At 40.7% G+C, this 14,019-nt stretch overlaps 1 protein-coding gene across 1 annotated transcript in view; it reads left to right on the top strand.

The window, feature by feature from the left end:
• LOC120571306 (ephrin type-A receptor 7-like) overlaps nucleotides 1–14,019 on the top strand; it is a 150,308-nt gene that overhangs the window by 120,713 nt on the left and 15,576 nt on the right. Inside the window, exons 6-9 of the mRNA XM_039820189.1 lie at nucleotides 181–305; nucleotides 3,109–3,376; nucleotides 4,907–5,015; nucleotides 13,061–13,116. Of these exons, the coding sequence (XP_039676123.1) occupies nucleotides 181–305; nucleotides 3,109–3,376; nucleotides 4,907–5,015; nucleotides 13,061–13,116 (558 nt within the window). The remainder of the gene's footprint in view (nucleotides 1–180; nucleotides 306–3,108; nucleotides 3,377–4,906; nucleotides 5,016–13,060; nucleotides 13,117–14,019) is intronic.

The raw sequence follows: 14,019 nt of genomic DNA, 5'->3' as shown, positions 1-14,019 counted from the left end.
AGAATTCACTGTCTTCCTCCCTTGACCTTTGCCTGCACCGTCAAGCTTTGTATAAAAGATGGCAATACAGCAGAGAAAGACTGTTCTTGATGTTCTCAAGAAAACTCCTCGAGCTATTGTATTTATATTGAATGAGACTGGAATCCCCAAACTCATCTCTCTCTCATCTCGTCTTTGTAGCACCATCTCTGATCAGTGACCTGCGAGCGGAGAAGATTGAGCAGAAGAGCATAACCTTGGTGTGGAGGGAGCCTTCTTACCCAAACAGCAGCCGCACTGAATATGAGGTCAAATACTATGAGAAGGTAAATCCACTGGTACAATCTGTCCACATCATTGTTGCTCACTGGTGTTTTTCTGCTACATCACTAACCTTAATTTGTCATGTTTATTCTTGATATAAATTAATAATAATAATAAATAAAAATAAAAAGTCCAGCAACCAAATGGAGGGAAGCAATAAAGGAATATAAAAGTTAAAGGAATATGTTTTTTAATATTGTTCCTTTGGTATTAGAACCCATATGATACAGCATTTACTGATTTTATTTGACAATTTTATCCTTTTTATCAGTATTTGTGCCAAAGTGGTGTCACAATAACATGGTTTTGTGTACCAGAGAGCACTGATAGGTTAATTATTATGTGTAAAATATTCTGCTCTGTATATGTTTTGGTCACAATTCTTTGATAACCAAATTTGAAGGATATTATAGGGATTTTACAGTGATTTTTGTCTTGCGCTTCCATAAAGTTACGGGACTCACAAGAGAAATAAAAGGTCAAAATCACAGTAGCGGAGACAGAAAGCCTAAAAAGTGTTCCATATAATAATGCAACTCAATAGTGTCTTTCATTAGATCCTCCCTTAAGCTGCTTTCACTGTCTGAGGTAGAACTCCTCATGACAAGTAAACTGAACTTCTTGTAACATTGATGGTGGGCCTCTTTAATGATTTATTTTTTGTATTTTATTAGATTTTATTTTTCTTAATGCTATATGTTTCTGTAAAAACAACAATTAACAGCCAGTATACTGAATAAGTATTAGATTTTTTTTAAAACTCCTAAATATCAAAATCGCTATCGAAATTGAAAATCCAGTATCATTCGGGTTCCAGTTGGTATCCATGGTGACAGCATAGACACCAAAATAATCTTCAAGTTTCCTTTTGTTTTGGTAAACCATGCTAACATTGGTGATGAAAACTTTAAGGAGAATAGAAACTTACAACAAAGGTAACTAGGGGAAGTGGTATACTGACTGCTGTTGTGTGACTTTTAGTGCATTTCAAGGGCCAATTATGTATAACCCTAAGTCCATGTCACTGACACATTTTCTTTTGCTCTTACGGATAACCAGTGTAATTTCATCGGCCTTATCACGATCATTTACTATAGCACTTAGTCAGATTGTGACAAACCAGTATTCACAGTAAATCTGTCATGCACGTAAATCACAGCTGTCACGCTCACACTTCTCCATTTTCATAGGCTGCATTTTCTGGCAACGCAAGGTCTTTGTATTTGGCTGTGTCACACTCGAACCCATTTTCACACCTCCTTCTCTTCTCTATGCTTCGCCATATTTAATAAAGCCCTGCTCCTCACTGTTCTACTCCCACGGCTTTAGAAAAAAAAAAAAGATTCAGAGGAGAGGGAGGGTTGGGTGAGGAAAGACTTGAGCAAAGATAGGAGATAACAAGAGGTATACAGCAGAGTGTTTTGAAAGAATGAGGTGCCTGTGTGATAACTGAGGGAGAGAAAAGGTTAGAGAGGGTATTAGGGACAGATGAGGGGAAGATGACTTGGTGGAAAGATGCTTGTAAGAGCACAGTGATAAAAAGAAAGGAATGGAGGTGCTTTGTAAGGCTAGAGGCAGAAGAAAAGCAGAATGAGGGAGGCAGATGAATGGAGGGAAAGTAAAGGACAGATGGAGAATAACGGAGAGTGACAACAAAATTAACACACGTGAACACAAAATGAAAAGGCAATACAACTACACTGCAGCAATAAGCCTATTAAAGTATGAAATATGGCTTTGCTTAGTCAGTGTATAGTCAGTATGTATATCAGGATGCAGCTTTACAGTATGAACCCACATACCGGTATTGCTGTATGTGTATGTAAAAATCTGTTGAATCTGGATCACAACAAATAACACATTGTGACGACATTAATGACCAACAATGGTGAGACTAATAATGTTTAATTCACTGTTTATTCATAACTTGGTATAACAAAGTGTCATCTGTGACCAATCTTTTCTGGGGGCTCTGTGTTTTCCTGTCCATCCTCCCATGCCCATCTCTTCTCTGTGTCACATACTATATTAGCTCACTCCACAGGAGTCACTCATTATACAGTAGCTGCCATTCTCTGTCTCATTTCATCTCTCTTTATTTCATTCTGCCTGCGTCCCTCTCTCTGACGTTCGTTCTGCTATCCCCCCTTTGTGCAATGCTATTCTTGGACTTAAAAAGCAATAAAGCTCATGCAAGTAGCATTGTGCACACTCAAAACTTACTCTTTCACTTGCTTTACCGTGACTATTAAATCTGATTTATCATCAAAGTTGTAATAGAAGCTCAATCTCAATTGAAGTGATATTGTTGACATGCAGAGGCATGACATGCAAAGATAAAATAAGGATTATTTGTTGAAACAAGGTGGGAAAGGGAACGCAGGCAAAAACAAACATATCAGACAACAAGTGGAGTGATTATATTAATGTGTCACCTACTCACTGCCCCCATTGTGTCCACTTGTGTGAGTGAGTCATTCTCACAGACAGAAACAAATCAGCACCATTTTTGATTTGTTTTCTGAAGACCTCTCTAATGAATAGAGCCGTGCTTTTATTACCAAGGTTTTTCATAATTTAATTCCAAAGCAAACAGTGATACTTATTGAAAGCAGTTTAAAGAAGTCTGACTCCTCAGCTTGTCTGAAAACTTTGTCTGACTCTTTGAATCGTCTCACACGTCTCCCAGCATTACAAACTGTGCCATGAAAATGAACAAGGCGTCTCACAAATGGATTCCACCTACTCGTCGCACTCCTCCTCCTTTGTTTTCTCCATGTCTCACTTCACTTTCTGTCTCCGCAGGAACAAAAGGATCAGAGTTATTCTACTGTGAAGACCGCCGCCACACGGATCAGTGTCAACAACCTCAAACCTGGCACCACATATGTCTTCCTCATCCGCCCTTTCTCCACGCCGGCCCCCTCCTCATCCCTGTCCTCCTCCCCTCTGTCATCATCCTCTGCCTCCTCATCCTCCTCTACTTCTTCCTCTTCTTCATCGTCCTCCTCTCCACCTCCCATCGACTACGGAGCGTACAGCGCTCCCCTGGAGCTACAGACACTTGGCGAGTGTGAGTAGCCGTTTTACGCCTCCTCCTCCCCCCTTCTCCTCCTCACTTTCTCTTCACTCCCTCTTCTCAGCACCGCCAGGCAGCTTGGGATAGGGGGTTTGTGTAGGCACCTGGCCAGCCCACACAATTAACCGTGCGGCTAGAGTGAGAGAGAAATGGGGAGAGACAAAGAATGGGAAGTGACTATGTCTGAGATTATGTGTGAAGATGCAAGATTTTACTAGTAAACTGTGAAATGTTTCTCCTTTGTGCAAGTTGATACCATGTCCCTTGTGTCATCTCATGAATCCTTTGTTTTAAAGCTTTTATTTACCCAGGAAAGGGATTTGTTGAGCATTCAAAGTCTATTTCACCCGAGAGTTGCCCTGCACGACAATTCTACAGTTGGCCAAAGACCAGTTTTACAGATTATGTATTTGTTTTTAAACGAATGGCGACACACTTCTTTGTTTTGCTTTAGGGTGAGGGCTCTTAGTTGCACAATAACTTTTTTGGGATAATGCATATTGAGTATGCTTCATCTGCTCAGGCTAGATCAAGAGTCAAATGAGTGACCTGACACACTTACAAAGCAGCAACACAGAAACCTCTAGTGGCCACATACGAAACGCAGGCATGCAAACAGATTTTATACAATACTAACAATACATTATCATCAACCTCAATCACACAAGTATGACATTTATCTGTCAAGGGAACAATGCATTAAGCGACTATAAGTATTTGTAGGCTGATTGTAAGCAAACAATGGATGGGTGTACACAGCTTCAATACAGAGTGGGGGAATTCATGTTCTTTAGTAAGTGTTTACATTGTGGTGCTGAAGATTAATTTTCTGTTTTGTGAAGATAACTAATAGCTACTGCATGCTGTGCTGTGTCCCAGGATGGTAAATATTGCAGATCTGTTGAGGTTCAAAGTTAGTTTTTTACCTCGGTAACAGCAGATGCCAAAGCTATTACTGTTTTTAATAATTGTACAAGTGATTGCAAGGTCATCAACAACAGCTTTTAAACCAGCATGGATGAGAAGTCTTTAAATTGCTTATAAAAAAAATGGAAATGTGAAAATCTACAATTCTGACAACTGGCAAACTTGCCAAACTGCCATCTGTGGATGAAGTTAATGTAACGTGATTGACAGTATACTGTGTATTACTGAAACACATGGTGTCATATCATTTCTGTTCCTTTGAGTCATTTTAGTGAAGCGGAGTGTATGAAAACACTTTCAAACTATTTAATATAGGAGGGTCAAGTATAATATTAATAATGTAGAAGAGGTCTTGGCTTTCGAAAATAGGAAAACATCAGTTTACCCTCGACTCTAATCAACTTCCTGTTAAATGAATTCGCCCCTAAAGGTCATTGCCTTATTATTTGATCTCATCTACTCTTCTAGTTCACATCTAATATACAGTAATTGAATGTACAGTATGTGCACTGCATGCTGGTGTGTTAAATTGCCATTTCAGCTAAGGTGTGTGTTTTTGTTCATATGTGCAATGAGCGAGTGTTTTGTCATTTACAGTAGCACTGGCGTCCAGTGAACAGAGTCCAGTGGTGATCATTGTCGTCGTGTCCGTGGCCGCCCTGATCATGCTGCTCTCCATGGGAGTTGGCCTGCTCATCTGGAGGAGGTAGATATGTATTATATATATTTACAGTCGTAAAAACATGCATTATCCACTATTATATATTACATTATCCCTATGGCTCATTCTGTCATTCTAAGATTTTAATACCCTCTGCATGTTACACAAACACACACGGACATGCACATGTGTACAAACACTCGTAGACTCAATCACATATCCAGTCAACTGTCACACGATACTCTGTTAAATCCAGATTACAGTAATCCAGTGACGAGGAGTTCCCTCTGTGAAAGAAATGTGCAGCGACGGGGAGAGAATGGCTAAAATTACACGATAACCAGTTAGACTCATCATTTAATATGCAACATAAAGAAGTCAGACTGATAATGGTGCTGTCTATGTCGAGGGTAAAACGTTGGCAGGGTCAAAACCTTCTTTGATCGTTTTCTTGGCTAGGAGTTCATAGTTCTTTGCTATCTAATTAGTTTTCACATAGAGAAGTGGGAATTGTGAAGCAGCAAAGCAGATGAGAGGAAGGTTAAAGCAGTGTCGCTTGAATAACCGCTGCCATATGGTATACTCAGACCCATAGTTGCCACTAAAGAGTGTTCAAAACTCTTTTGTGCTTTTTACAATAAAGAATGGACAGTCCAAATACATTTTTTGACTACATTTTGAAAATAAGATCAAAATAAGATGAGAGACAACTAAGGTATTTAACTTAAAACAAATGGTTGGAATTGCGGGTTATTCCGACTTCCTCCTCTATTACTGTGACCTTTCAGCATACTGCTCGAGTCTAGTCAATTGGGAGAGTTTTGTGGTGACCATTGAGACTGTAGCAAGCAATGTAAGAAGCTTTATTTCTTGATTTCTACTTTAAAGGGGCAGCCTGGTACAATTCAATTTTGGAATATTTGAGAACTAAAGGGCATGGATTGTAATGACCAGCGTAAAATTAGGTCAAGCAAGCCAGTACGTGTTATGATAGCATCATTTTTAATAATGTAAAGGACAGTTTAAAGATACACGCCTAATATTTTAAATTAGTTTTGTAGCCTTAGGTAATTATTAGACATTGCTACACATTTTCCAGCAATTACAGCATAGTTGCTACAGTAGTACCTCTGAATGGACTAAAGAGTGAAGCAACTATAAAAGAGACAACTAACAGAGTTTCGGCTGGTGCTTAAAAACCTATTTTGCTTTTTAATTTAAATTCATCTCCGTGTCATGGCTGTGTTTAGATGAACAAACACCCTTCATTCTTCCCTCTGTGTTGCCAATGGACGGAGCTCCCCATGAAGCAGAGAAGAAACTGGCACCACGGAGGGAAGCCATACACCTTTCATCTAAACACACTGACCACACAAAGATGACACAAAGCTGGTTTTAACCGGGCAAGGTTCCCCTTTAAGAGTGACTATTGCACCTAATAGGCCAGCACTTATTAAAGTTAAATAGCCACATGAAATAGGACCTGTTTCTGTTAGTAGCATTAGCTGTGGGGACATTTCATTAGAGAAACTTTTACCGATGTTTGACTACTTAAAAAGTTTGTGTTTGGGGCTTATATGCAAATCAGTGCTGGCAGTGGTCCTATATGATACTCAAGACAATATAGACAAAACAAGCCTTGTTTTTGCTTTTGTCAGTCTTTGCAGCAAGGATCACATAAATGAATCCAAGTTTATGGTCCTACTGAAAGTTGCACATAATCGAGCGATCAATAATCCAGATACTTAATACATTGTAGCATAGCTTTGTCTCAATTCAATGCTGCTATTTACGTCATCTCAGGCGCTTTAATGCATGTTTCCTTGTCTTGTTTATTGCATCATTTACTGAGTATATCTTGACGTATACTTGCATGTTTTATTCAGCTGAGCAGATGAAGGGGGCAAGAGTGCATTTCTGCTTGTCGTTCCAACCACTTTGCTCTTTGACTCCTGTCCAATTCTATATTCTGCCAGCTCGCCTCACACACTCCCACACACGCTCACACAATTTATAGTGTACACTCCATCACAAACGCAAGCGCATAGGTAGGGGGCCCATATCTACTCCCACACAGTTACACACATGACCAGAAAACAATTGGGGTTTGTGTTTTTAATATCATTTGAGTGGCATTCAATTGATATTTGTCCAGGGAGTTTTCGAATACATTAAAACAAAACAATAGTTTGTGTGCATTCTCTCGTTCTGTCCTACACACACACACACACACACACACACACACACACACACACACACACACACACACACACACACACACACACACACACACGCTCTGTTTTTTTTTTGCCTCCAACTGCTCCTTCAAGGTAGTACCGCTGCGACCGCTGCCTTCAAGGCACCTAACCCTAACCTTAACCCTAACCATAACCAGTGCCTCCCGTAAAAAACACAGATAAACCACACACACACACACACACACACACACACACACACACACACACACACACACACACACACAGATCTACATAGGTGCCACCTCATCATGATAAAGCAAAGCAGGCTTATTCCACAGCTACCTGTATAAAGAGGGGATTGTGACATATAGAGACCACCAGACCGATTCGCGATAGACACAAACAGTCCAATGATGGAGTCAACCGGGTGTGGAAATGGGTTTTATTCACTACCTGCAGCACCATACAAAGTGGTGCTGTCAGTTAAAACATCTATAAAGGAATATACGGGAATAGATGTACTCACATGCAGCACACAGCCGCATGAAGGCAACATCACTGCAGTGGAAAAACACAGAATTTACAAAAATGTGCTTACTCAGTGTACAACACACAAAAGTATTTAAATACACTGTTGCTTTGAGGGAAGGCAGCGTCATCTTGTGTGTGGTCTAGTAATAAATAATAATGCTTATCTTTCTCTCCTTTATTTCCATCACTGCATTCATTGCAAGTGGTCTCCATTGTTCATCGCTGCTGGACCATTAACTTGCTCTTCATGTTTTGCATAGAGACAAAGAGGGGAATGGCTTGATGCCTCAATTACCATGCTCTCGTGTTTGCAAAGACAGCCAGCTCCCGGCTACAGCTGGTGGGGTCTCGGTTACATCGATCTGCCTGCTCACATAGACACATGCAAATGAGTCCCACTGCACACACATGAAGGCACGGACACAGGCGGTCACATGCGTTCGAGGCATGCATTTGCATTTATGGAAACCCACATTATCAGAAAAGCTGGCGCTCACTTTTAATGTAAGTATGTGTCAGCAGGTTGTCTGTGCCTCTATGTAGTCCAAAACACACCAGCAGCTTATTTACCTCTTGTTTTCTATGTAAAGGTATGTGATAGACAGAATGCAGCACTGTCATATTTTCCAGTATTTCTGCCGGTTGATGATTCGAAGTAGTACCGGTAGTGTTTTTAGGTTTACTGTGTCAATTAGTGCATCCAGGCTACTGTACTGACTTCTGATCTTGTTTGGTGAGATCATGTCCTTTATTTGGGTCTTACACCTGTAACAGTGGACAAGGTGAAAGTCATTGAGGAATAAATGTCCAGACCTTTACAAGGCACTATTCTCAGCATTATAAAGATAATACAAAGTATTTAAACACATTTCTTAGTGAACCCACAGCTTGAAAGATTTGGAAAATTATGATAGGACAAAAGGGAATGAGTACTTTGTATTTTCCTCTCTTTAATACCTTATCTTGACACTTTATCTCATCACTTACACACACACATACACACACACAGAGTCCATTGGTGCCTGACAGACTTTGATAGAGCTAGAGTTCCAGGGCATTGCCCAAACATTCTCCAGGAAGCCCAGGCTTGACTGGTCAGTGTGATGGGGATTGTTTTACCCTTCACTGGCCACACCAGCGTGCCTGTGTGTGTCTTCTGATCTAGTGTGTGTGTATGTCTATGTATTGTAAGCCAGTAACAAGTTATTAGCAGTGGGAGATGGAGAAGAGATCAAGAAGAAAGGAAAAAGCGGGAAGTAAAGCAGAGGGTCATTTCATAGGGCCATTGACTCTTGGCGACACAGTGACAAAAAGTATGATTCGAAGGGGAAGAAATGGGACGCAGGAGAGATGGGCAGGCCAAGAGAAAAGGTCTCAAGCACTGTGCTGTAGTTTCCTGTGTGTCTCGTACAGATCAGTGCTTTCATGTTTCAGAAAGCCCCCAACCAGCAGACAGGAACATCTTCCATTTTAAATGTGAAAGCTGCATTTCCGAAGGGCTCTGTATCAGTTTTGGAAATATGTTGCCACTTATTATTCTCAAGTATGGACCTGTTAATGATTCTTAACCCAAAACTATAATGTCTTTACCTTTTGTGCAAGAAAAGGGAGACGATGCTTGAGCAGGGATCATTCTAGTTTCAAGGAGCAGCTCCCAGCAATGGAAGAAAACAACGGTTTTGAATGTTATAAACTTACACAAAAGTGGCTTCATGAAATTCCCCAATTTCCATGTATTTTGCCCCACATACCTTTCTGCTGGCCTAATTCCTCTCTGCTTCACTTTCACCTGTCATCTCAGATTTTATTCCTGCTCTCTCACCTATTATACATATTATTTCCATAACTGCACTTTATTTTAGAGGAGAATTCAGGTATGGAGAGGAAAGAGCAGGTGGTGAATAGGCTTCATTTACATGGCATCCGTTCCTTTTTCTGCTTTAATCTTCTTTTCTGAAAACACGAGTGAGTGGGCCCGTGCTTGTACTTGAAAATGAGCAAAACATTTGAATTTGCCATTGAGATGCATAGTGTATAAGTAGATAAGGCTAGTGCTAATTCTGTCAGCCCAAATCATGATTTCAGGGTATCATCACCTCCTCCTATCCTCTACCCATCTCACACTCTATAGCTACTGTCCTTTCCATATTTAGATAAAAATTCTCTTTTCCATGTTGTAATGTCAGAGGGTACAGTTTCCAACGGAGTCTGCATTTTTATTATTAACAAATTCTGTATGCATTTTCAAAAATCTTAAAAGAACAAAGACTAAAACTAAGATGACAGTTCTTGTCAAAATTAACTTTTGATGAGGCTGAACTGATAGTGACAGAATTTGGCCAGAATCTTCATTGTTTTGGCATCCACACATTTATTTCTGCCATCTGGTTCTTCAGAAGTGTGAAATAAAAAAATTGGTCCAGAATTCCAGTCAAAAGCATAACATTGGAACCGATTTAGCGAAGAATAAAAAAACCCGCAGGATATACTTTCAAAATAGAGAATATAATATTATATATATATTTTCATAGTATTTGTGATCTATGAATATTTAATCATTTTTGCATGTTTTCTTGGCATCATCCATCATATCTCAATGGTTAGAATGAAAAAAGGAATCTATTCAACAATCCAAAGTTGTGTTGACTGACCATCTTTAAAAGTTATGAAAGAGCCAGAATTGACATTGGCAATCCCCCCTCCCCTCCCTTGTTTTTTTCCCAGCAGCGTCTGTTCGAGCTCCTCCAATGTAACTCCTGCTAGCGTGGTGCTGCTTTCGACCTCCTTCTCCACTCTTCCTCCTCCTCCTCTTCTTTCTCCTCTTCCTCCCTTCACACAGCTGATGCCCAGGTACACTGGCATGCCTGCACTCCCCTCTCCCCCCCCCCCAACCCCCCACACACCTTTTTCTCCTTTTTTCATTTCCTCCCAGTTGTCTTGCTATCTCTTCTCTACCTCTGCACTTCTTTTTCTTCTTTCTCAATCTTTCCTGATACCAAGGGAATGAGAATTAGTCAAAACCGTTTCTCTTTTTTGTCCCTTTTTTGTCAAGCTGTTTGGCCCAATATCCTCAGTAATGCATTCTGCCACAATATAAATGAACCTGAAAATGTGATAGGGTGTTACCGTTGAATTATACACAAAAAAGAAGCCACCCTCCAAAAAGAACAACTTTGCATCTGCTATTTCATTTTTGTGACATTTCAAAAGAAGTAATGGAAATGGAATCAAGTCATGCGACTTTGCCTTCATGCAGCCCTGCCAATTATTCTTTTTCTTCCATATTTCCTTTATCCAAGGCTTAGTTGCCTCCTTGTCTCCTCACATCCTTCATATCACTTGACTTGTCCCTTAAATCCATTATTTTTGTACTTTTGCTTGCTGTTTTCCATCATCCATCATCAACTCATCCTGCTGTATGTCCTATACTGTAACTGCAGTTTTCCACCACTGCCTTGCTTCTTTGATTTCTAGCATCCATTCACTCCTCACTACCATCCTTTCTTACTCTCTCTGCTTCTTCCTCTGCCCCTAATCGTGTACTTTATGGAATATTCTGTTTGCCTCTTCAACGATTTCTCTTCCTTGCATACCCTTCTGCCCAATTATCCTCTTATCCATAACCTCCTATTTTCTTGTCACTTCCTCCGCTGCCTCTCCATCTACCGACTTCCTCAATTTTTATCTTAATAATTTATCCCCAGCTTTGCCCTCATCCTCTTGTCATGTTAACCATTTTCTCCCTTACATCTTTTCCCCTGTTAGGTCTCTTGCATCTTGTTTCTCCTGGTACCGCCATGCCCTCTGTCCTCATCTCTCTCCCTTTCCCCCCCTCGCTCCCTTTCCGCTGTGCTCCCTTATCTATTCATTCTTGTCTCTTCTCCCCTGTCTGGTATCTCCTGCCCTAAGGACCTCTGCTGCATGTGTCTGCTGGTGTGTTTTGACAGACAGGGTCCTGACCTTGTCTCAGACCCTGCTGCTGCACAGGATGAGGGATGTGTCAGCCTCACCCTCTATCACATCTCCCCATGCAAACACTCACATGCAAAAAGACCCGCAATCCTGTAAAAGCATGCACGCAAGTGTTTGCGCGTACATGTGCATAACCCTGCACATATATACTCACACACATAAAGAAACAGGAACACACATGCTTAAAACACACACTGTGGGTCCATCAGGCTCTCTGTGCTCTCTCTCCCTCTTAGCTGTGCACCGGTTCTGTGTGAAGTGCTGTGTTCTGACATTCGCATTAACACACGGCTCCCTGGGCAGATATTATATTTCACTCAAACACACAAATGCCCACACACGTCCAGGTCTATAGACACATGCATGGACAACCTTACTCGTTGACTTTCCTATGTACAGATTGTCCACCTCCAAAGTCACCAATCAGTCCCTGAAAACATGGTAACCAGCCACAATGTTTGTGTTCCACGTTCAGTTGTTGTTATGATGCTTGCACCTATAAACCCATGCACAAACATGTCCTAAACCACACAGTATATAAACTAAAATGCTGCTGAGGGTTGCAAAGAGTTTTTCAGATTGTAGCTGTTAATGATTGTGTATATCCATATATATCCGGGATGTATTTAGAATATATATGATCAACACTCTGTTTGTTGGAAGAACTTCTGATGTACTAAAAACCTTCAATTCCTTGGCTGTATCTCTCTTGTCTTGTTTTTCATCCGTCTCTAATCCAAGTAAGCATGTTGCTGGCCATCCAGAATGTCTATTCATCACTTGTTAATCTCTCACTTAGTGTGTGTGTGTGTGTGTGTGTGTGTGTGTGTGTGTGTGTGTGTGTGTGTGTGTGTGTGTGTGCGCGCGTGCGTGCGTGCAAAAAGCCAAGTTTTCTAAGCCGAAAAGCCATCAGCAGTCAGATCATAGAGAGCTCTTTCGTCTTTAGACCCCATGTGGTGGCAGGGGATGAGCGATAACAGCGTGTGCACATATGTGTAGAAAAAAACTTTGTCCCTCTGTGTGCATGTGTTCATCTTTTTTCATATAAAATCCATCCGGTTGAAACAACAATAGTGTGTCAATTCTCAGCCTATCGGTGTGTATCTGTGACTTGCTCATTCAAATCAGGCAGGGTTTCCACTTATTCAGCCTCAGATCCTTCTGTTGCTCATCAGTGCCGTCGCATCAGGGGTCTTTGTGAATGCCTCTCTGTATCTTTTCCATCTCCACTGTCAATACTCTTGTCTTCGCTTTCTCTTATCTCATAGTTTTTGCATATTCCATATAACCTATTATGTTGTAAGATAACCAGCGTCTGATGCTTGTATTTGTTTGTCTGCCAATTGGGATAAAACACTGTCTGATGCCTTTCTTTGTTTCTCGTTGCAGACAATGCGGCTACAGCAAAGCTTCTCAAGAGGGAGATGAGGAACTTTACTTCCAGTGTAAGTGACAGCGGTAATCACTCTATTACTGGACAGTATATTGTGTGTGTGTGTGTGTGTGTGTGTGTGTGTGTGTGTGTGTGTGTGTAAGAAGAAAATGTATTATTCGTCAGATAGTTCACACACTTCGAAACATTGCAAAACTCGAGGGTGTATCCTATGCTGAGTTAGAAATGATTATACATGCCTTTGTTTCCTAACGTTTGGATTACTCTAATTCTCTTCTTACTTGCCTCGTTAAATCATCTGTAGATCGTTTACAATTGGTCCAGAATGCTGCTGACAAAGTCAGGAAGGTCATGTCATATAACCCCTATCCTGGCCTCAGTGCACTGGCTGCCTCTTAAATTCAGGATCCAGTTTAAGATTCTTGTAATTTCTTACAGAGCCATCAATGGTCAGGCACCGGCCTACATTAGTGATCTGTTGCACGCTTATGTTGTCAGCAGATCTTTGAGGTCCTCAGATCAGGGCTTACTGGCTGTTCCCTGTTCTAAACTGAAAACTAAAGGTGAAACGGTTGCTCCTAGACCATGGAACACTTTGCCTCATGTCTTAAGAGTGGCTGCCTCTGCCGACATTTTTAAAAAGCAGCTAAAGACATCTTTTTAGTCAGGCGTTCGTTTAACCACATTGTTGAGTGTATTCCTATGTATTTTATGCTTTTGTGTTTTACTATGATTTACTGTGATTAATTATGCTTTTTCTGATTATCGATTTGTTATAATGTATTTATTCATTTGGCCCGTAAATCACTTGGTGACTCTGTCTGTGATAAGTGCTATTTAAATAAACTTTACTTACTTACATACATACAATAGTACAATATAGTGAAATTCAATCATTAGGAGCAGTGGACAACCACATTCAGCATCCGGGGAGCAACTTGGCATTGGGGGAAGA

This window comes from Perca fluviatilis, chromosome 13 (genome assembly GCF_010015445.1).
Source record: "Perca fluviatilis chromosome 13, GENO_Pfluv_1.0, whole genome shotgun sequence".
Taxonomy (NCBI): Eukaryota; Metazoa; Chordata; class Actinopteri; order Perciformes; family Percidae; genus Perca; species Perca fluviatilis.
This window is presented reverse-complemented; position numbering and strand designations above follow the sequence as displayed.